At 38.2% G+C, this 24,053-nt stretch overlaps 1 protein-coding gene across 2 annotated transcripts in view; it reads right to left on the reverse strand.

Moving 5' to 3' along the window:
• The window catches only part of LOC107712405 (DNA polymerase zeta catalytic subunit-like), a 59,861-nt gene that overhangs the window by 32,664 nt on the left and 3,144 nt on the right, over positions 1–24,053 (reverse strand). Inside the window, exons 3-15 of one of the 2 annotated variants that reach the window (XM_016517649.1) lie at positions 19,780–19,897; positions 19,590–19,684; positions 18,567–18,674; positions 18,397–18,481; positions 13,569–13,687; positions 13,037–13,165; positions 12,282–12,513; positions 11,877–12,019; positions 7,927–11,776; positions 6,936–7,813; positions 5,655–5,743; positions 5,427–5,552; positions 5,022–5,214 (exon numbers count right to left, since the gene is read on the reverse strand). In XM_016517649.1, the coding sequence (XP_016373135.1) occupies positions 5,022–5,214; positions 5,427–5,552; positions 5,655–5,743; positions 6,936–7,813; positions 7,927–11,776; positions 11,877–12,019; positions 12,282–12,513; positions 13,037–13,165; positions 13,569–13,687; positions 18,397–18,481; positions 18,567–18,674; positions 19,590–19,684; positions 19,780–19,897 (6,165 nt within the window). Of the gene's footprint in view, positions 1–5,021; positions 5,215–5,426; positions 5,553–5,654; positions 5,744–6,935; positions 7,814–7,926; positions 11,777–11,876; positions 12,020–12,281; positions 12,514–13,036; positions 13,166–13,568; positions 13,688–18,396; positions 18,482–18,566; positions 18,675–19,589; positions 19,685–19,779; positions 19,901–24,053 lie in introns of both variants that reach the window. The other variant, XM_016517656.1, reaches the window with a different exon arrangement.

Consider the following 24,053-nt stretch of genomic DNA (forward strand, 5'->3'; position numbering starts at 1 on the left):
TGAATGTTTGTACACGTGCGCAGCGCGATCTCCGATCTCACAAACCAAAATAATAGACATGATTTTCTCAGGCAGGCCACATGTAAAATCATATGAATTATTATAAAAATTATTAAAATGAATACATATGGATGACAGTTGATTACAATGATAGTTCAGTTTATTCCCCTCATTATTAATAGTTTCCCCTGTGGGATAAATAAAGTTAATAGTCCTATATTAATAATACATATTAACATGGTTATCTATTATCCCTTTTATAGTATTATGCATGTCAAAAACAAACAAGATTTTTTTTTCCCACCATGTTTCCAGTTTTCTGCCTCAGGTCCAAAAGAAATGTAAAGAATGTACAAACTGAAAACACTAAATACTTTTGTCATCTATTTTTATTAGTTATTTTCAAAAGGGAAATACTGACATGGATGTTTACAGAGCAGAGGTCACCTTTTTAATTCCAACTGGAGAGACAGACATTTGTTTGTCTTTATTATTATTATTTTGTGCTGTATTATTGGTTACTGTGTTATTTCTGTTTCTAAAGGCAGCAATAAATAACACTTTACTATCTAAAGAGTGTACATGTGATTTTATACATTAATAATTTTGTGAAATTAATAAATGCATATTAATTGTCATAATCGTGAAACCGTGATTATTCCTCAGACAATAATCGTACCAACAAAAACTATAATCGTTGCATCCCTACTAGATTGCAGTCTTATCTCTGAACTTACTGCCAGGAAATACTAGCATAAGGACATGCCACTATTTAGTGTTAATATAGTTTGCTGCTAGTAATGAAGGATGAAAGAATTGTTCCAACTCCCGCCTCTGTGTACAAAGCTGAAGTGTGGCAGTTCTCGACTCAAATGAGGGCGGTAGTCTCGCCAGAATGTGCACTGGCCATACAGCGGTTCGCGGCCTCCTTCAAAGTTGGAGCCTCTTGCCCTCTCAAGATGTTTCAGAAGATGCTGGGCCTCATGGCCTCTGCATCTCTGGTGCTACAGCTGGGCCTGCTTCGTATGTGGCCCCTTCAGTACTGGCTGAAACCACGAGTTCTGTCCCGCGCTTGGTGTCACGGATGCCTGAATATCAAGGTGGACCAGGCCTGCATGGCAGCTCTGGCCTCTTGGAAGGACCCTCAGTGGATGGAATTAGGCGTGGCTCTGGGAATGGTCTGCAGAAGGAAGGTTGTCTCGACAGATGCATTTAACATGGGTTTGGGAGCTCTGTGCTAAGGCAAACCGGCTTTCGGCCTGTGGTCGAAAGAGGAAAGTTGGCTACACATCAACTGCCTGGAAATGCTGGCGGTGTGTCGGGGCCTTTAGACCTTCTTGCCACACCTAAGGGGTCACCACGTTCTAGTCCACTCGGACAGCATGACGGTGTTGTCCTATATAAATCGCCAGGGAGGGCTCTCCTTGAAGCGCCTCTTCATTCTGGTGGAGCACCTCTTGGAATGGGCTCAGCTCAACTTGCGTTCGCTGAGAGCAACACATGTGCCGGGCAGGTTGAACCAAGGAGCAACGTCCCCTCCCAGAGCAACGTCCCCTCAGAGGAGTGGATGCTCCATCCACAAACGGTTCAGAGAATCTGGGAGATCTTTGGGAAGGCAGAGGTCGACCTCTTCGCCTCAGAAGACAACTCTCATTGCCCAACTTTTTTTTTTTCGAAGGACAAGGACACGTTGGCCCATGACTGGCCCAACTTCCTCCTTTATGCTTTTCCACCAAACGCCCTGATCCCTCAGGTAATCAGGAAAATCAGGGAGCAAGAACACAAGGTTCTCATAGTGGCCTTGGTTCTCAGAGCTGTCTCGGCTGCTCATTGCAGCCCCGTGGCCCATTCCCCTGAGATGGGACCTCCTCTCTCAGGCAAACAGAACGTTATGGCACCCCAGCCCGAGCTGTGGGCTCTGCACCTCTGGCCTCTCGATGGGAGCCTGCAGATCTCCCCGAGAGCGTTTTAAATACAATTTCTCAGGCTAGAGCCCCATCTACGAGACGTCTCTATGCCCTTAAATGGTCGGTCTTCTCCACCTGGTGTACAGCCTGTGGCAAAGACCCAGTATCCTGTGACATATCATTGATATTGCTCTTCCTCCAAGAGATGCTGGATAAGGGTCGTTCCCCCTCCACTCTCAAGGTCTATGTAGCGGCTATAGCAGCTTCTCACGCTCCTATAGCTTGCCAGTCGGTGGGCAGGAACAACTTAGTTGTCCGCTTTTTGAAGGGGTCCAGGAGGCTTAACCCATCTCGCCTCTTTACATGGGATCTGCACACTGTTCAGAGTGCTCTTAAGAGCCCTCCCTTTGAGCCACTACAGTCAACCGACCTTCGGGTCCAGTCGCTGAAGACCGCTGAAAAACTACTGGCTTTAGCATCGGTCAAGTGAGTGGGAGACTTGCAGGCGCTCTCTGTGAGCCCTTCTTGCCTTGAGTTTGGGCCCAGCGACTCTAAGGTCGTCCTGAAGCCAAGGCATGGTTATGTTCCTAAAGTGCTCTCCACTCCGTTTAAAGCACAGGTCATTACACTCTCTGCGCTTCCTCCCTCGGAGGAGGACCAAGAGTTGTATTTACTCTGCCCCGTAAGGGCACTGAGAATTTACATTGAGCCTTCCGCCTCGTTTAGGCAGTCAGAACAGCTCTTTGTGACCGGATGACCCTTGGTGCGGCCACCGAAGCAAACAAAGCAGAGACTTTCCCGGTGGATAGTTGACGCTTTTACACTAGCATACTCTTCCTTGGGCCTGCAATGCCTCATTGGAGTACGAGCCCACTCCACCAGAGGCGTGACCTCTTCTTGGGCTTGTCTAGCGGTGTGTCCATCACAGAAATCTGTGCAACGGCCAGCTGGGACTCGTCGTCCACATTTGCTAGGTTTTACAACCTGGACGTCCCTGCCTTACAGGCTAGAGTCCTTTCTGCATAGATGGCACACACCTGCCAGAAGGCGGGATTAGCTCTGAGGAAGGTTTTGCTGTGACACGCTCAAAATCGCCAGAATTGTTTTACTTCTTGCACGCTCTCTGAACTCCCTAAGTGCCGAGGCTGTACAAGTTTTTTCTTGGAACGATTACGCAGACCGGGCGTGACCTCTGCGAGTCTAGCCCGTTTGTCACATGAAGGGCTTACCCTATTATACTTGTCCCTCTGAGCCCCTTGTGTGCTTAAGGGAAGTTCACATATCCATAGCACGGTGTGATTGTATTGGTTCCCATAGCATCTAGCGACGCAGTACGAGTGAAATATCGAAAGGGAACGTACTCGGTTGCTAACGTAACCTCGGTTCCCTGAGATACGGGAATGAGTATTGTGTTGCTAGCCGTGCTATGGAGCTGCACGACTCAGTGTTGTCGCTTCAGTCGAAGTAACCTTAGGATCCTATGCCAGAATTAACTTCACAGACTTCATTGAAGGAGTGCCGCCACGCGCATGCGCGCCAAACAGACGGAGCACAATAGAACAGGAGTGCAATAATTGTCATACGTAGAATTTTAAACCTACAAGTGTATTTTATGATAACAGATAACAGTAATGGGGTAATCAAAATATAACGCAATTAATCTGTGCTCTTGTGTTTTACTTTAATTTTTAGATTAGTGAATTGAACTTATGTTTTAAAAACCATTATTTTTGTTTTTAGTAATGTTAGAATGTAAAGTGATTTTAGCCCCCTTTTTGCACATAATGGATAGTATAGCCTACTTTCACTATATTTGTTTTCATTATAAAATATAAACATTGTTTCACTGGACGACATTGGGCACGCTGTATAAATAAATACATTTAAAACAAACAAACAAACAAATAAATAATTTTAATCCAAATAGAAAATGTAGAAAATACAGAGATATATACCGTATATCGCATTTCAGCCAAAAAATACCGAAATATGATTTGGCCATATCGCCCAGCCCTAGACTGAAGAACAAATAACGTTGAAACTAGAAATGTATCTTGTTTCCCTCTATCAAAACAACTGCATAGAACATACATGTCTGAGTGGCATAAATATTACTTTCCAAAATTTGCATACCTGTAACTCAAGAAGCATTAAAGATATCTCAATATGATTTTAGAATCTGGTCCTTTTTTTTTCTTGTCAGCTGAGCCTCTTTCAACTAATATATTTACTTGAACAACCCCCTGAGATTTTAAGGTAATAAGTTAATAACATATTAGCATGTTCATGATTTCGTGACGTTGGTTACTGGTCACATGACATGCAGGCAAAAAATTTTTTATATACATTTAGTTTGTTATATTTTGATTGTTGTTCGTTTTAAATGATTTATTGTAATTTTACATTTTTATTTAATTTTAATTAATTAATTATGAGCTTTTCAATAAAATCATGAACCCCAGTTTGGGAAACCTTGCCATATATAATGTTTAATGCACTTCATGTTAATAACAATAACGGACTACAATTTGTAAGTAATCTACCCAGCACTGGTCTGCCCTCACTGAAAGTGAAACACAGCATTTGATGTTTAGCGCAAAGCAAAACAAAAAATACAAAAAAGTCAAGCAACTGACAAATGGATTGTCACTTCAGATGTGCAAAATTAAACTCTTATAATTTTCAAAATAACCGAGTTGTCTAAGTGACAAGTCAATGTTTAGTAGTCCAGTCTGATTAAAGATGTTTCTTAAGGATATATGGACTCAGAACCACTGTACATACAGGAAATAATCTGAAGTATACAGTCTGAAAATACTACGACTTCTTATATGTCAAAAGATCAAAAGAAAATTCCTCACTAATCGGCTAAATGGTTGTTGGACAGCTGTCATGTGTCATCTGTCAAATTAAAGGGATATTTCACCCAAAAATGAAAATTCTGTCATTTACTCACCCTCAAGATGAGTAGATGGCAAATTTTTCATGTTTGGCTGAACTATCCCTTCAACATCAAGCAGCCAGATTAACATGAAGTTGATTTATAGTTTGGTGCTTTTCTAAGTTACAGTTGGTACACACGTCAGTAATAAACAAACGCAACACCAATCTCACCTTGAGCTGAAGAACAACAATCTTTATCAATGACAATGGCACCTGTCATCTGGGTAGTGTCAGAATTTGGGAGAGGGACATCAGAACTGAGGCAGTAGAACAAAGCACAAATTGGGTCAAATTCAGGGTCAGGCTCAAGGTCACGACGAGTCCTTGGATGAAGCTCCATGCTCATCAGTGTGAGGTGCTGTACCTATAGCAGGGGGATTAAAATGTGAGATGATGAGAAATGTTTATTTTCATGGTATTTCAACTAGAGTTTATAACCACGTGAGATGACATGAAGACAACAAAGCTTTTTTTCCCACTGTTAAAAATGAATTTTAAGTATTTATGTAAGTTTGATCAATTACTCAGTTTAATGAAAGCAGTTCATACTAAAACACAGGCAAAACCAGATCCTACCTCATGCAATGCTTTGGCCTCCTGCAAGTTCTGCATACTGACTTTAAAGCCATATGAATTACAGATTGATGGTCCCTCAATCTGGGAGTTTTCTCTCTTCATAACATTCATAGTGGTAAGCTGATTCTGTATGGGATATAATGAATGTGCTATAAAAACCCTATATAATACTAAACAAGGATTATAAGACTGAAACTTCGGGAGAAAATTCGTTAACTTTGCTCTGACCTTCATTTGTGTGGTGAGCAAAACTCTCCGTAAAGCATCTTTGTTTTTGTTACCCTTTTGATGTAGCCGCTTTGATCTGGGCTCTAGGTCTGTACAAACACAAATTCAAAAGAGTTTTACAATGAGTACCTAAACAGAAATGCTTAGTAATCATCTTTTTAGAAAATAAATAAAGTCAAATAAGCATGACTGCGTTAGACAAATAAGCATGACTGAAAATATAACAATTTACAACAAAACACTGCATTTTTATTTTTTGTCAAATAAGATGCTGCACAACAAAACTATATAAACTATGAACAAAAATGTATTGGTTGTATATTCCTTAAAAATAATAATACTATTACTTTGAGAAGTACATTTTAGTAATATTTATGTCATAATTTCTTCGAGTTAAACCAAACTTTTATTTTGGCAGTGTGCCATGAAGATCGTTGAGTTTCAATGGCTACGTTTACATGCACAATTTTTGGTTCAATCGGACTGAATTCATTCCGATTGATGAATCTGAATGTAGTGTTTACATGAACGCTAAAGAAAGTGATCGGGTTGATGTGCGCGTTTATATGTCACAAGCTTCAAATCTTTATTCAAAAGGAAGAACCGCTCATTCTGCGTGTCATACGTCATTACTCCATTTCTGCGTCATTGCACATGTGCAGTTCTTTCAGTTTCGGGGTTCAATCCGATCGAGTGTTTACATGCACTCTCAATCGTATTAGAAAAGGAATAAACCACCCACTTCAATCCGATCGAAATTTCATTCCGATCGAGCTCAATCGGATCGATTAAGGTGTTTACATAAAGGTTTTTCAGTCCGATTGAGCCGTCAATCCGATTACAAATGGATTATTTGGTTGCATGTAAACATAGCCAATGTGTATTTGATGGTAGTTTTTCTCAATGAAACTGTGAAAAGTGACTGTCAGAGTAGCTCTGGAGATGAAATTCATATGTTCATGTCTTTGGTAGGAGACAAAACTATGCCATTCATTCACACAAAGAAAAGCAGAACATGCAGAACTATTAGCGAAATGCACTGAATGGCTGTTGTCGTGTTTATTTCTGCTGTTATAGGCTGCTGGATCAATCCAAATTAAGTAAAAATTTGCACAGCTAATCATCGTTATTGACCAATTTTATAATGATCTCAATACAAAAGGATTTTCCTCTCTAGGTGGGTTCCAGTCTGAAAATGTTTGTGAACCCATTATCGATAACAGAGCTGAACAACTTCTAGTTAAAAGATTCAAACTCCAAGGAAAAAACATAAAACTATACCTTCATTTCTTATTGGACTGTAGCTAGACCCATCGTCATCAATGTAGCTTCTCCGGTGGACAGGTGTGCTATGGAGCAGGTAAGAGCATTTGACATCAGAAACTAGGTGTTTAAAAGGAAAAACTGATGGACTCAAGAGGTCCTTTGGCTGTACATTTTCAAGTGATGTGTCACTGAGATTTTGAGACTGGTCCATGCTGGGGGATTGTAATATATCAGTCAAACCCTCCTTGTCCTCATCTTGTTTAATCTCAGCTGGCCTTTGTTGCAATGTAGAAAGATCAGGAGAATTTGGAGAAGTGATGTGACAACCTTTGTTTGTCTCCATGTCCAAGATACATTTCACACTGTTAGGGCTACAGTTAGATGAAACTGCCTTAACTGGTGAAATATGGAGTGGTAATCTTAAGCCATTCCTACTGATACTCGGCAACTCTGAAGCCTTTTCATCTTTTTTCTCCCAACTCTGAAACCTTTTATCATGATTCTCTGAGGAAGGTAAATTAAAGTCCTCATTTTGAGGTGAGGTCCTGTCATATGTACTCAGTTCCGCAATTGTCTGACCACCCATTTGTTTCCTATTACTCTTAAGGCACTCAAATTGTTTTTTGGCCTGCAGCCAGAGCTGCACCTGTTCTGGACTTGGGGCACACTTGCAGGGAAGCATGATCACTTTTTGATCACTGCCATAAAATGGGTTTTGGTCCTTGGTCAGTATAGAGGATTTACACCCATGGTTTGGTGCAGAGTCTTGATTTGTCATTGCAGAAAATGCAACTTTCCAAAACTGTAAACCGTTTTGAGATAAGTCTCCATGAAATTCAACTAGTTCATTCGCCAGCCTGGTTTCCAAAATCAACTTCCGACCACCAACCTCCCTGGAAAAAAAGAACAGTGAAAAGGTTATGGATCACTTCTTTTGATTTCATAGTCCAACTTAAAAGAATATAAAAACACAAAACCCATGCGGGGCTTCCATCATAAATGTTACCTTGGCTTCAAGGGTGCATCTGATGGGTCACTGCAGAATGGTTCCTGGTAGGTGGCTTCTGAGAGGTCCAGTTCCATCAGAGTAGCTATGATTTCTTCCCGAGTAGGTGGAGACATAAGAGGTTTGAGAATGTGAGTTCCTCCACTCTTTGAACTCTGACCTCCATTTTTCAGCTGGGACAGCGAGTTGATGGACTGTGGGGAACTGCTTGGTGTTGCTGAACTGCCATCTAGGGGATCACTATTTGGGGAAACACCATTATATGCAAAAGAAGCAGAAGTAATGGGGGAAAAGGGCTCTGGGTCAAGCAACACATCTCTCTTTTCACAGTGAAAGTCCTGAAAGTGGCTGAGGCCATGGATTTTACCTAAAGAGCTCCCCCAATCTTTGCTAAAGATCTTTTCTGAATCAAGAGATACTTTATTGGGATAAACTCTGCCACTTTCACAAAATGACTTATCAAAGAGTTCTGGACTAAGAGTCCCAGACTTATGCCAGTCCTGTTCATGCTTGCTGTTCTCATCAACATCAAACACTTTTTGTGTCCTGTCCCCTAACCCAACAAGGGCATTTATTGCCTCCTGACTGACATCACTGAGGAACTTCTGAGGCAAGTTTCTATCAGTTAACACAAACTGGTTACCAGAATAAAGACTGGAGAACTCTGTTTGCCCAATGGCATTGATATCAAAGCTGTAATTGTCTGGGAACTCTGGGGACAAGCTATCCTCAATTGAGCAACAGCTATCAAAGCCAGGATCAGAGAAAAGCACAGGACTGTCATCTGATGAAAGATGGTCAATTCTCAAATCATCCTGTTTTATTTTATTACTTCTGATTTTGAACTGTAACTCTTTTGGCACTTTAGTTCTTGAACCCCTTGGTTTTCTTGATGTTGATGAATGAGCTGTTTTAGATTTGGCTGTTTTGGGAATATCAGTATGTTGACTGGCAGAAGACATATCCTCAGTCACATGATCCCTTTCAAGTGGTTCCTGTCCTGCCTTGAGTTGCCTCTTCTGGAGAAGCTCCTTCAAGACAGCCAGCCCAGAAGGCAACTCAGAAACACACATTTCCTCAATTTTAGGGTCTGAGGACAATGTGAGACCTGTGTGAAATCCAGCTTTAATTGCACTCTTAGCAGAGGGCAAAAGGGAGGATCTACCATCGACAGACTCCAATAAAGTTATGGTATCTTTCTTTTTTGTTTGCGGCCTTCTTGATTTTATGGTTGTTTTTCTGGTTGACTGCAAATGCTGTATGGTTCTGGGGTTCTCTTCATGGCCAGAGACTTCTGATTTGAATTTATAAATATTCTTTGTGATAGTCCCATCTTGACTCATATTTTGTGAATTGGAACTGCTGTATGTGATGACAGAACATGGATGTCCTACAGTCTTGGTGGATGGGGAAAGAATAAGATTCGAAGATTTTTCAATACATGGATTGAGGACAATCTGTGAGTCTTTTTGTGAGTCATTTGAGGCAATGGCATTGAAGACAAAAACAACATCTTGATTAGATTTTTTTCCAGTGCTGGTGACCTCTGTTTGAGAGCCTGAACAACTGACAGTAAGGTCCTCTTGACTACTTTTTAGAGAACTGGGATGTTGGAAAGGAGTTAAGTCATCAGATGAGGAAGTAATAGGTGCAGTGTTAACTGAATGTGGAGCCTGTGAATTATCACTCTCCTCACCATGGACCTGTTTTTTTCTTAGGATTTGCTTCTCATTCAGCATCCTGTCTTTCTGAGAGGTAGATGTGCCATCTTCAAGAACAATTCCTTCAATACTTTCACAACGTTTCTTATGCCTCCTTGAAGCCACTCGAATACTTTTTCTCTGTGAATCCTTAGTTTTCACTGAATCTTTGTTCACTGACCTGACTGTTGTAGTGTTAGCTTGTCTTTTTGGGCTGGTAGCAGAAGTCTTTTTAAGCTTGGGTTTTCTTCTTCTATCCCAAAGACCTCTTTGGTATGGTTTTGGAGCCAGTACTTGATAGGATGAACCTAGACATGGATCATTATGGGGGTTTATGAGATTTGAATTTGATCCCAGTAAGGGCTCAGTAGGAGACCAACATCTAGGTGGGGTTGAATCAGTAGGACTGGAGGCTCTTTCTGACAAATAACCCAACTCCACCATGACATCAGAATACTCTGTACAGCAGTCATCTGTGAACTCATTATAACAAGGCCATGGAGGGGGTAATTTCGGTAAAGTTATCAGTGCTTTTGCATGCTTCGCCCTCCTAGTCTGACCAGCTCGTGGACACTTAGATTTTGGAGAGGTGCTGGCCCTCTTTGACACTGGGTTGACCTTAGCCTTTCGTTTGTGACATTTCTTTACTTTCGGCTCAAGTAGCGGGTACTTCACTGCTGTAGACTCTGGCACTTTGGGCCAGAATTCTTTGAGAGGAGCGAGCTTTTTGTATTCAGCAAGCTTTTCTGGTGTTAAAAATGTGCGAGTTTCATCAGCGTTCATTTTAGAAATCTTCACTAACATGTTCTTCTGACCTTTGAATCTGTTAATGATTATATATTTAATGATGACTGGTGGCTCTTTTTTAGTCAGTTTCCTCTTTTTTTGGCTAAAGACATGATCTTTGCTTGTAAGGCCTTCATGTTGCACCAAATCTTGTTTGAAAGAACCAGAACTTGCCTGATCTCCATTTTCACTGTCGTAACTCATTTTCCTTTTTGCCCGCAATGTATATTTGCTACCTGGCAAACTGGACAGCTTGGTGCAAGAGAGTTTGGTGGGAATATCTGCAAGTTTATCCTCTACTGAGTTCTCAGTCAAACCTTCAACAGTTGGTGGATCTGAAGTTTCCATGTCAACCACCTTAAACATTTCTTTCTGTTTAAGGGAGCCTAAAGTGTTGGAAAGAAGTGCTGTGGCTTCCTCTTTCGTAGGAGACGGGGTCCTCACAGGACTTATCCTTTTTTGACCTAACGTTGTTTTCTTTTTGATCAACTTTAACCTTGACCTTCGCTGTTCAGGATGGTTTAAGTCAGAGCAACCATCCCCAGTCTTGCTTCCAGCCTGTTTTTTGATGGGTCTGGACAGGCAATTAGACAGAATAACGCTGGGGAAAAATTTGTAGTGTGCCTCCTGTTGTGCCACAATGGTCCTTTCAGTTTTATTCTCTTGGTAATCCTCATATCTTATTTTCAGTTTGCTGACATCTTCCTCTTTTTTACCCTGTCCTGTCTCAACTTCTTGAGGGCCCAAAGCCTGACTCTCTTTCATAGGGCTTTGTGTCTGGTCAAAACTTATCACAGGTCTTCTGCAGTCATTTGGACTGAGTTCCATTTTAGTCTTGGTGGGGCAGTTCATCATCTCAGAGTAACATACAAAGAAGCTCTTGTGATTCTCTGGGATGGATAAATGGTTCTTTACCACATTTTTAATACTGGTAGATTTTTTTATCTTCTGGGCAAGCTTAGACTTTCCAAAAATTGAATCATCAGGATCTGGCTGATTAAGGCCAGTGGCTTGGTTTTCATCAGTGTACAAAGAGTGCACACTTATTTTTTCAGCACCAAGTTTAGGTATATTTGCTGTGTTAAAAGGGATTGGGTGTTTAACTGGTGGAATATATGGCACCTCTTTGTTAACTCTTAATCCAGTTGAACATTCGTTTGCCTCTTCACTTTTTAAATGCTTATCTGCTAAATCCTCTTGATTGAGTTTCTGCTCAGCACATTTGTATTCAATAACAATTTTAGCAGAAGATGGTGGCTCCATACGAACAGCTTCATTTGGAAAAACATTTCTGCTACCAAGGATCTTGTCTGTTGCTTTTAGAGATGAGCGTGTCCAGGATTCTTTGTCTGTTAGTGATGAATCTACAGAAAACATGACAACAAGTAGGTATACACCACTGTACTGAAAGCATTTATACTTTTCATTGTAGTTCATTAAATTCTTAATTAAAATTCTGCTTACCACTATTCTCATCTGCAGCTCCATCCAACTGTGGAATGGACAGATTAGTAAAGGGAGCACTGTTTCCCTTCCAATACACCTCTTCATCTGATGAGGCCTGCTGCTCTTCGCTGGAGCTTTCATTTGCTTCTTTCATACATAATCTGTGCAGGAAGGCAACATAGATTATGAGTAAATAACATGCCATCAAATTAAATAATTGACAGGCATAACATCACACAGGCACCATCTGCTGTGGACCAGCCAGTGTTTTCCTAAGAGGTCTAATTCTGACTGCCTGTTAAGAAAGGTTTAATATTGTATAATAACAGTATACTATTGTTAAAATGACTATATAATAATGCAAACAAGAATTAAAAGCATATAACAGACAATTCCAAAAATCCTAACGGGAAGTCTGGAGACCTTTGCCTAGCAGAGTGTCCTGGCATGTCACAGTCCCATCTTTGTGACATGATTCTACTGAGCTCTGACTCTTCTTTCTCCAGCTCAGGCCCAGCTTCCTCATCATCACTGTTATAGATGCAGCTAGCAATCCCAGACAGCTGCTGGGACACTGCTTTGGACCTGCCAGCTCTAAATCCATCATCAGCCAAAGCTTCAAATACATCAACCATAGCCTGGTCTTGACTGCTGTCTGTTAAAACATTGTGGAAAATGTAAATGTAAACTTGAAAATATAATTAGAACCTGTACACGAAAAGAGGAATTATGCATATTAACACATATCCAAAACAAAATTGTGAATATGCACACAAAGTATTGCAAAATAATAATTTTTGTTATTCATCAGTGTTTTCCATTATAAATATCCAAAACATGGGTTTACTTGAAAAGCATATAACAGACATTAACAGATATTAAGACTTGTTTTAAGAGATTACATTTTGAAATTCACTTTTTCCTACTCCCATTTTTTTTTCTTTAACCATAAATCTAGTCAATGTGATAAGAAATACAAACTTAAAAACAAAATTGAATTTAGATAAAAAATATATGTTCTCAAGAAATGCTCATTTTACTATAAGTTTGTATCTCAAGAAAAATAATTTTGATATTTTTACTGATTAAGGAAAAAAAATGCAGTGAAAACAATCTAGGGAAAAAGTAAGAGTTTTTGCTTGTGGAAACAGATATATTAGTTGTGATAGTCTCAGTACCAAGTAATACTGATTGGTTGGGTCTCTGAGAAAGAGGGAGGAAGGTCTGACTGTTTTCCAACAAACTCAAAATGGCCTCTTCATCAACAACTGCCACTTCAGCATCTTTCCCACCATGCTTTTTTGTGTCTATATGGGGAAAAGAAAAAAAGGAAAGATTTTTTAATAAGACATTACTGACATTACCAAGTTAAACGGGCAGACTGCATATAGCCTCTTTGTTTTTGCAGTTTTCTTTCCCTTGGTGTGATGTGTGGAATTTAGTTGCTTGTCACCCATTTAGTGACACTGAAAATGTGGGATGACTAAGGTTCTGGAACTGGGAAAAGGGGTTCAATTTGAAAGGGGTCCTATCATGCTTTTTTTTTCCTTTAGTGCCTAATGTTGCCGTTTGTGCATTAAAAAGATATGCAACGTTACAAAGCACAACGTACACTCCAAAGGGAGTTATTCTCTAAACCAGTAAGCACTGTTTCTGAACTCCCTCAAACACCTGAACTGCTTAGTTTCTTTAGGTGACTGTGCACCTCACCTTTAAATGCATCTTGATGCACATCCACTTGGCTGGCAGGTATGCAAGGCAAGTCATCTGGGCTCAGCACAGTAGGATAGAGTGAGAGCTCAGGGAAAGAGTCAACTTCAGACCCAGTCCTAGAAAACAAGATAAACATCAAGCCCTCTGCCCACTCTCAAGCAATTCAGTGCAGCAAACATTAATTCCACCTACTTCTATTAGCATCCTTATACCTTCAACAGACATCATGGTGTGTGTGGGTTTATGCATGTGTGGATTTGAGTTGTGTTATGTCCTAAGACGTATATTTTATTTTTATTTGTTTGTGATACATTTGATGTGTGAAGAGATATATTTGTATTTTGCTCCTTTGTTTGTTTTGTTTTTTTATTATGCAAAAATTATACAAAGATTTGTACAAGCATATACAACTCGCAACAAGTACAAAAACAAATAAACATTCATAAGAATATGTAAAGTAAAACAATTCATGCCAGGGGTAAAGTTACAACAATTTAAATTAACAAAAAGCTTCATAGGCCTTTCTTGCTTTTTTGTTCTTAATTTTGTCTAATGTAGTACCATATTGTTTAATCTCTTTTATAAAATGTTCAAAGTTTGGCTTAGCTTTAGCCCATTTTTTCACATGAATGTGATCACATCCAGGACTATCACCATCAGCACTGGCGCCCCCCAGGGGTGTGTTCTCTCCCCACTGCTCTTCTCTCTCTACACGAATGACTGCACCTCTAAAGACCCCTGTCAAGCTCCTGAAGTTCGCAGACGACACTACAGTCATCGGCCTCATCAAGGACGGAGACGAGTCTGCTTACAGACAGGAGGTTAAAGAGCTGGCTGTCTGGTGCACTCTGCTATCATTGAGTCTGTCCTGTGTTCATCCATAACTGTCTGGTTTGGTTCAGCTACCAAATCAGACATCAAGAGACTACAACGGACAGTCAGGACTGCTGAGAGGATTATTGGTGCCCCTCTGCCCAGCCTCCAAGATCTTTACTTCTCCAGAGTGAGGAAAAGGCCTAAAAAACTCACCTTGGACCCCTCACACCCAGCCCACTCAATCTTCGAACTGTTGCCTTCTTACAAGTTTTCAATATTCAAATTGAAACGTTCAAGCAACTCCTTGACAGGGTAAATTTTGTGTAAAATTTTATAGGACACCTCTCTAATTTTATTATTAATAAAAAATTTATTTGTTATTGACCATACTTTTTTTCCAGTTAACATTTTCATATTTAGTAGACCAAAACATTGTTGAACAAGGCAAATAGTTTGTTTTTAAAATATTTCTAATATATTTGTTACTACATTTATCTATTACTATATTAATATCCCCAATAAATATTGTATCACTACAAAAACTGGTTTGATGATCAACGTTTACAGGAGACAATCCAGGATTTCGTAATAGTGAATCAACTCTGCCAGGAATTGCATCAAAGATAATAGAGTATTCTTTTGGCCTCACAGGGATCATAAATTTATTGAGAAAATCAGAATATGTTAAAAGCTGACCTTGTTCATTAAGCAACTGACTAACAGTAAGAATTCCATTGTCGTACCATGTCTGATTAAAGATTGACTTTTTTTTTGTACAAGATATCTTTATTATTCCATATAAAATACTGATGCGGTGAAAAGTTATGTTTATCGTTTAATTGCCAAGCCAGCAGTGCCTGCTTATGAAAGTTTGCCAGTTTAACTTGGATTTTGTCAACCAAACAATTGCATTTTAAAAGAAAATGAATGCCACCCAAAGAGTTAAATATGTAATTGGGGAAAACATTCCATACACTATCTTTATTTTTAATAAATTCAATTATCTATTTTATCTTAAACACATTATTAAGATCTGTAAAGTTTAAAACTTCAAGACCACCAAAGTCTCTATTATTATTTATAATATCTTTCCGTAAATAGTGTATTTTCTTCCTCCAAATAAAATCATAAAGTATTTTATCTAATTCCCTGACCACATTGTTTGGAACATCTGCTGACATAGATATATAAACAGACCTTGAAATCCCTTCTGCTTTTGAGAGTAGAACACGTCCATATAGGGACAGATCTCTCATAAGCCACATATTGAATCTGTTTTTAATTTTCTCAATAATAGGGTCAAAATTTAACAGGCTTCTTTGATTCAAATCTTTACACACCTTTATCCCAAGGTATGTGACATTGTCTTCAATTGGTATCCCACAAATTTCTTTCAGGAGACAATCTTTAAGAGAGAATAAAGTGGACTTATTCTTATTCATCTTCAATCCAGAGATTCCAGAAAATTCTTTATTACATTTAATAACTTTATCCATTTCGTCACTATTTTTGACAAAAATTGTGGTATCATCCGCTAATTGGCTAAGTTTAATCTTTTTACCAAACACTGAAATTCCTTGAAAACTTGCTTTTTTGATATGAGCAGCCATGACTTGAGTAACCAATGCTCCTTCTTTGTATTCTCTCTTTCCCTCAGACTCTGACATCATGTTGGATGGAACTCAAAATTGGTCATTTATTTTTGTTACCATCAATGATGACCCAAGATTAGGGTGACCAGATTTCTCATGGTGGAATATGGGAAGGGTGGGCATATATATAGTTATTTTGTTATATAAAAAAGAACAAAGCAGCAAATTAGAAACCATAAGACAAATACAATAGAGATACAAATTGAATAAACTCGTTTTTCAAATACAGTAGGTTTATTTAAAATGTATACATTTATTTAACATCTTTTGTTGTTTGATTAACATTAATGACACAGACAGGTATTTAATCAGGCTGCTGTCCCTTTAAGACCGAACGAATGGGTTTAATATACTTTGTTTACGTTCATTGAAATTTTGATAATTCTGGTGCAATAACTGCAAGTTCATTGATAACTAATTGTTATTGGATGGTAATTTTGTTCTACGATGAGCTTGGCTACCTTTGATTAGGCTGTTATCGTGTGACAGAACACTACTACTACTCGATCTGATCTCCTAGTCGCAAAGAAATTTTGAAATATGGGACAAAACATGATTTTTTCTTAGTAAGTCGGGACACTAAAAATAGAGCTAAAATACGGGACTGTCCCGGGAAAAACGGGACGTCTGGTCACCCTACCCAAGATAAAAGCTGAGCTGATTCATTCAACTTGAGTGTGAAGGACTGAAGAGCACATTAGAATACCCAATTAATGCTTATTATATCATCTGTAGAAATGGAACCCATGTCTTTCAGAGTCAGCTTTTTGATCGAACCACAACTTAGGAAATATACAGTACTTAATGTTATACTATTGTTGTCATTGTATTGCTTACTCAAAATATACAGTCTCATTGAAACTTAAACTTTACAAACAGTTTGGGAAACTTCAATTCAGTGAATTGACTTGCCTTAAAAAGGTACCTTTACAGATTCTATCCAGCTTATTTTGCAAGAAGAATTAAGCTATTTTCGTTGAATGTGCAAGATTTCTGATTCATTAGTCGCTATAAGTAAATAACTAGAAGAATAAAGCATAGTAATTGATAAAAGTATTTGCACTTAGTGTGTTTATGATTATGATAATACATTAAAATAATGATAAATACCAGTTTGCACTATCAAGCAGCATAACATACAGAGCAAGATGGCACCAGAACCCTTGTACATTCAAGTTACAAATGGCTGTACCTGCTTTTTTCATTAAAAATAATGTGGATAAAACTAGGGTTGGGTACCGAAACCCTATTGAGTACCTATGTAACTGGTATGTACTAGAACCGAATCAGAACGCAGATTTCGGTGCCTCATTTCGGTGCCACTTTAATGCCTGAGCGATCCATTGAAATATTTGTCCTGGTTCTCTGAAATGAACGTAAGAAGCATGGGCGTCGCTAGGCCATTTTTAGCGGGGCTATAGCGATTAGCTCCATAAACTGTACACAAATTTGTGATCGCCTCAGAGTCAGTCCCCTTTAAATTTCATATGAAAACGGCGGCAGACTTCGTCTCCTCCCCGTCTTTCAGAGCGCTCTTCAATCCGTGGCGGCGCAGCGCGAGCGGACTCAAACAGAAACAGAGGACACAAGGTGTGTGTTTATCGATAGATTGTTATAATATCTGTATCTGTGCAGTTCGTTGTCATAAATACAGTTTACAAAAGGTCACAAACTGATTTAAGACAGTGACAGACAGCACTCAGTCAATTCTCTCATTTTAACTACATGTCAGAGTGATTGACAGAGATACAGTAGAAACATTATGTGCGGTTTTGTATTAAATATTGTTTTGTATTAAATGATGACCCAGATCGTGAAATACATTTATTAGCCTTAGAGTAAGGGACGCACAACTTGGGAAATGAGGAGCATGTGAATGTTATGTATTTCTATTGTATTACTATATTTTTAATGTTCTTTAATGTTATCCATCGTTTTTTTGTGGCGCTTTTTTTTTTTTTTTTTAAGTATCAGTTGAGGCACCGTTTAGGCACTGGTACCGTTTTAAAAGTATCGATTTGGCACCGGTATCGTAAAAAAAAACAATCGATACCAAACCCTAGATAAAACGATTATGAAAGCACCAGCACAGCTTGCTGGAGCTGGTCTCGAGACGAGCTGTGTTAGATGACTTCTCTGTGTTAATTAGTCTTCTGGTTAATGACAACAAAGGCACAGAGGTGGTTTCTACACAGCTGTCAGGATCCTGGGTAGTGATTAAAACATTACATTGAAAATTGTCTAAATTTCTATTGTACAATTTGTTTGCAAGAAATTCACTTATTCATTTATTTTGCTTCCAACCTGGAGATGGAAAAAAAAACATTTATTAGAGACGTATGGGAAGCTTTACTCACACATCAAATTCATTTTCCTTGAGAATTTCCTTGAATCTCTTCATGAAGTTTTTTTCACTCTCTGCAAACTCTACAAAGCCTCGATCTGAAACAGTAGCCATTGCACAACATGGTGAATAACATTAATAGTGGTGCTGCAAAAAAAGTTTCCATACAAGAGCTTTTCTCACCTTGTGATTCTTCAGGCATGTCAATACGAGAGCTTTGACATCTCTCCTGCCGTCGCTGTTTCTCATCATCCCAGATGGCCTGGAGACCAGGGTTTCTGCCAATCTGATCTGGATACAACATGCAAAAAAAAAAGCATACTCATTAAATGTACTACACAAATAGCACAACGCCAGAGAGACTTAACGTGCATAGCTGATTCCAACAAAGTCTGATTTGATCTTTTCTAACAAGCAGAAATACATGACAGCACAACAAATACTGGGTTAAAGTGCTAATTACTAGGAAAGTATTTACAACTAATTTCATTAACGTTTAAACTAAAATTTTGTAAACGAGTAGTCGACTAGTCTAACAAACACCCAGAAGACATTAAAAAAATAAAAGATAAAAAATTCTGTATAAGCAATCTATTTGAGATAGCCTATACAATCTATGAATCAAACAGTCAAATCCCATATTGAATACTGCTGAAAAATAGGTCATATACATGCAAGTGCTTGCCTTGCGGTAACCCTTTAGGGTAACACTTTATATAAACTATATAAACTAAGCATAAATTAATAAAGTGCTTACAAACCATTAACAAACTATTCGTTTATAGTTAATTCATAGTTTATGAACTGTAGTTAATACAATACATATTTTAAATCCATTGATTTATGCAGTCAAGGTTGTTATTACCCGGTGTAGACATGGATTTGCACAAACACACACACACACACACACACACACAGTCTGGTGCACTATCCTTGTAGGGACCATAGGCATAATGGTTTTTATAATGTACAAACTGTATTTTCTATCGCCCTACACCTAAACCTACCCCTCACAGAAAACTTTCTGCATTTTTAGATTTTCAAAAAAACTCGTTCTGCATCATTTATAGGCTTTTGTACCCATGGGGACCTCAATTTAGGTCCCCACGGTGACACAAGTCCCCATGAGTTGGTGTTTATTCAGGTTTAAGTCCCCACCAGTGTAGAAAAACCTGTACACACACAAACAAATCAACCATTCCTTACTCTCAATCTCTAGACGGTTGAGAACATCAGCAGCTACGGCATCAACCTCCAGCTCACACACACTCATCCGTTCCACCTCCTGTAAAATCATTGAACTGCAAAAACACATACCACACATGAAATAAAGGTCAAAATGCCATACAATGTTGGTATGTATGTACTGATGTACAGCAAAAACACATACACACACCTTGGTATGTTGTCATCTTCCCAGCGCATTGCATCTCTCAGCCCACCATCACTGAGTTTAGACGTGCAGGGATTCTTCCATGGGTTGGTGCTACCCCCTAAATTTGACATATGCTCTCCTACTAAAGAATCAGAAACAAGTAGTAATAAAGGTGCAAGGTGTTGGCAAAAAGTACATGTAATCAGTTGAGAACTGTTATTATAAGTAGTATATGAGTGACAACTTAATGAGGAAGTGAGTTGTCTTATCGCTGACTTTTGTGTTTGATTCAGTTTGACTTGTGAACAGGTTTGACATTTAAATTTTTTTATAAATAAATAATAAATAAATTGGGCGCCCCTTTTCAGCACTGTGCTTGTTGTCATTCAGTTTGTATTTCCACTGGGTGAAGGTAAGATCGTACAAATTTTTCAATGAACCGCTCGTTTTAAAATTTTCCCAGTCTACTGACATTTGTTATGACATCTGCTTCAAACATTAAAATACACATGATATCTTTCGTTATCTATACAATACGTATATCCACTTCACCAGCGAATTACTCTTCAACAGTGATGCTATAGAGCTAATGCAAAAACAGAATTTTAAAGATGGCTGCGCACTTGGTTCTCTGAGGCATAAGGTATACTGTTGTACAATATAGCAATGCCTGAACAGGGTGTGAGATTGTGTTGCACACAATTTTAAACATTCACATAAGTTCTGCCATCACAATGCAGTAATTCCCCCACACACATCTTAACTATATCACATGGGTGAAACTACACCCTGATATTAATAAAAAAATTAAATGAACTTAATTACACATGCAACAATTATATTTGCAGAAAGCAGACTTTGTGCTCCAAATGAGCCTAAAGGTTTAAATAATTAGCCTAATTAGGGAGAGTAAAGATACATTTCCAAAAGCACAAAAGTAAGCGGTTATTATTATTTTAATTATACAGTAAAATTAAAATAGTAATTACAATTAGAAACCGTTACAGTTTTATCATATGTTCTCATATCTATTTTTGTAATATGGCTTCGTTATAATACTGTTTTGATCCGTTTTCTTTTTGCAATGATCACTATTTACTTTTTTTCCATAGTGTGATTTTTGGTGAATTGTATTAACACCACCAATAATAATAATAATAATAATAATAATAATAAAATGGAACCTACAGCAAATTAATGCAAAAACATACAAAAAATATTGTCCCCATTTTTTATTCATAGATAACAGGTGAGATTTCAATTATATTTTGATCACTGAACTAGGAAATGTCTCCCGTTTCAGTTTCAGAAATCTGGTCACATTATTGTTTTTTCTTGTTTTTGCTATTCATTTGTAATAATTTAAAACAATCCAATTAATCATATAATTAACTTAATTTATTATTTAACCACATTAAACCATCTTCCTTGCTTACAGGTTTGAAATGACTTGAGAGTGAGTAAATGAGATAAATTTCCATTGGTTTTGCTTTGGTGTAACACTTGCTGAATTTTTGCAGTCTCTGCCACTGAGCTGATAAAACACATTCTTATGGAAATAATACTAAAGAATATTGTTATGGAAATAATACTGAAGAATAGTATTTGTAACTAGTAGAGATTTTGGATTATCGTCTCTATTGTAGGGATGTAACGATTCACTCAACTCACGATTCGATTCACGATTTTGATTTCACGATTCGATTCGCGATTTTTTTTTTTTTACAAAATGAGATTTAAGACAAATTATAAATGAAATGTGTCCAGGGCTTAGAGAGTAACGTTATACTCGCAGCGTCAGCACCAGCGCGAAGCTGCGCGCAGTAAAAACGACGCGCATATTGAGGAAAGGATGGATGGTTTTCAAGCGAAAGTCAAGTAAAAGACCGCTTCTTAAACCAGAGAAGGTGAACATGCTCTGTCACCGTTAGTTTTACTTTTCTTTTCGTTTTAGTTTTTGAAAAACTTATCTTTGCTGTTTACCTTAAGCTATGGAGGCTCTCTTTTATTTATTTATTTGATTTCTCAGTGTTTGCTAAGTTCTGTAATTTATTAGTCGGTGTATATAATACAGCATGTGGTGTGTGCCATGCCTCATCTTATTCGTTTTTGTTAATAAACCTTTTGTAAGCTAGTTTGTCATTGTATCTTACTGATTTATTGTTGTTGTGCTTTTTTTATTAGGAATAACAATTAATCCGTCTTTTGTTTTAGTCTTAAAAAATGAAAGATGTGTAGTAGATGTATGTAAGCAAAACAGTGACAAGATCGCGAATTCGAAAGTGAAAGCATCTGAACACCGCGGCTTAACACAGCAAAAGAGAAACTCCCATTCACAATATTCAAATCACAATACTACTGATGATAAAGAATGGGTTGAATGTTAACCACTTTTGTTTCCATATAACTATAAACTATGATAAAAGTTCATCAGCATGCATTGAATAATCCCATGTTGTAGCGCAAAAAAAAATAAAAAAAATATTGCGACCAAATCATGTAGCTACTCGTGCGACCAGCTGAGAAAGTTAGTTGCAAAAGAGCGACCAGTGGGATGAATGAGTCTGGAGCCCTGATATGCATTATACAGAGGCAAGAGGAAAAGAAAAAATACCATCGAAAGACAGTAAATTCCCCTCAGACATACATTCATATAAACTCCTACCCTAACTGAATCGCGATTTGTTTAGCATCTCAACCGATTTGAATCGTCACATATTTAAATCGATTTTCAACCGGCTCGCGGTTAATCGTTACATCCCTACTCTATTGCATTTATGCTCCTGTGATGTTGTAGTGCTGTGCAATCACAAAAGTTTATAATTTGCATTCGTTTTTCAAGCCTTGTGGTTTAAAATAAAGTGCTTTTCAACTGATTTTAATCCATCCATTTTGCAAAGCAAAAATAACTATAGCCTATTGTGATATTTATGTGACCCGTTTTGACCCATTTTGTTGAATTTGAGGTTTTACACAAAAAAATTGTTCATTAAGCCCTCGTCTAGCGATCCCAATGCTCCACATAGTAATTAAACATCCAAAATTATGTTAAAAGAGTTAAGTGTGATAAGCCACGAAAAGGATCTTACTCGCGCTGACTGACACGTCCAAACGCCTCAAACTGTGCGTGATCCCGATACACACACACACACACATTACAGTGTTTCAAAATCTTGGCGAGTATTCATGCAAACATAATCGGTCTTAAATGATCGTTTGGTTAAATGTTGGGGAAAAACATCTGATGTGCAACATCATATTAGATCTGTGCATTAATATATAGGCCGTCTGTCTCAATATTGTTAATCAAACAATAAAAGTAAAGAAGAAATCACTCAGTGCTCTTAATTGAACTACTTTATTTGTAAAGAATACACTAAAGACTATTGCAGTGATTTTTACCAGAGGTCGAGTCTAGGAGAACTCGCAGCTATCAGGGATCACACACACCTCGTTCAGTTCAAGCAGCGGGCCAAAACAGTTTATTTAATCACCAAACGGGCAAAGGTTCACTTCAAGAATGATCAAAAAGCGGCATAGATGAGTTTGAAGTTCGGTGTAAAAAAAAAAAAACGGAGCAAAACAGAAAGAAAAAGTGCAATCTATATTATAGCTCTCTATGAAGCATACAGACGTTATTAGAGCCACAGAAAGACAAACGTTTCACTGAAAATGCACAATACACAATCTTCCAGCCCAGGGTGAAGTCTTTCAGAACTTCAGATACCTGTCCTGATCCCAGGTGTTTCATGTCAAATACCTTTTATATTATATACAGTAACTTCAGATACCTGTCCTGATCACAGGGGTTTCGTGTCAGATTATATTCATACTGTTATCAGAATCAGAATGAGCTTTATTGCCAGGTATGTTTACACATACGAGGAATTTGTTTTCGTGACAGAAGCTTCCACAGTGTAACAGAATGACAGTGACAGAACAAAAAACACAGATAATAAAAAATAGAACAAGTAAATAAGGAATAAAAATATATAAATTGACAATTACTAGCCTTTCTCTCTCCCCTCCAGCTAGAGTTGATATTCTTCCCTGCTATGACTAATTGGCTGAGTTACGTCGTGGTAATGAAACTCCTGGAATTTAGTGAATGCCGTATAATGACAGCGGATGCAGGCCGGAAAAACTATCGGCATGGATTTTTGCCGATAGCCAATAGTTCCAGCAAAAATAACTATATTATGATTAATATTGTAAATATTATTAAGAAAAGAATTGGAGGAAAAGATCCTTTGTATTTCGTGATGCATCGAGAATAGTTTTATAAATTCGAATCG

This window comes from Sinocyclocheilus rhinocerous, unplaced genomic scaffold, assembly GCF_001515625.1.
Source record: "Sinocyclocheilus rhinocerous isolate Xijiao unplaced genomic scaffold, SAMN03320098_v1.1 scaffold2418, whole genome shotgun sequence".
Taxonomy (NCBI): domain Eukaryota; kingdom Metazoa; phylum Chordata; class Actinopteri; order Cypriniformes; family Cyprinidae; genus Sinocyclocheilus; species Sinocyclocheilus rhinocerous.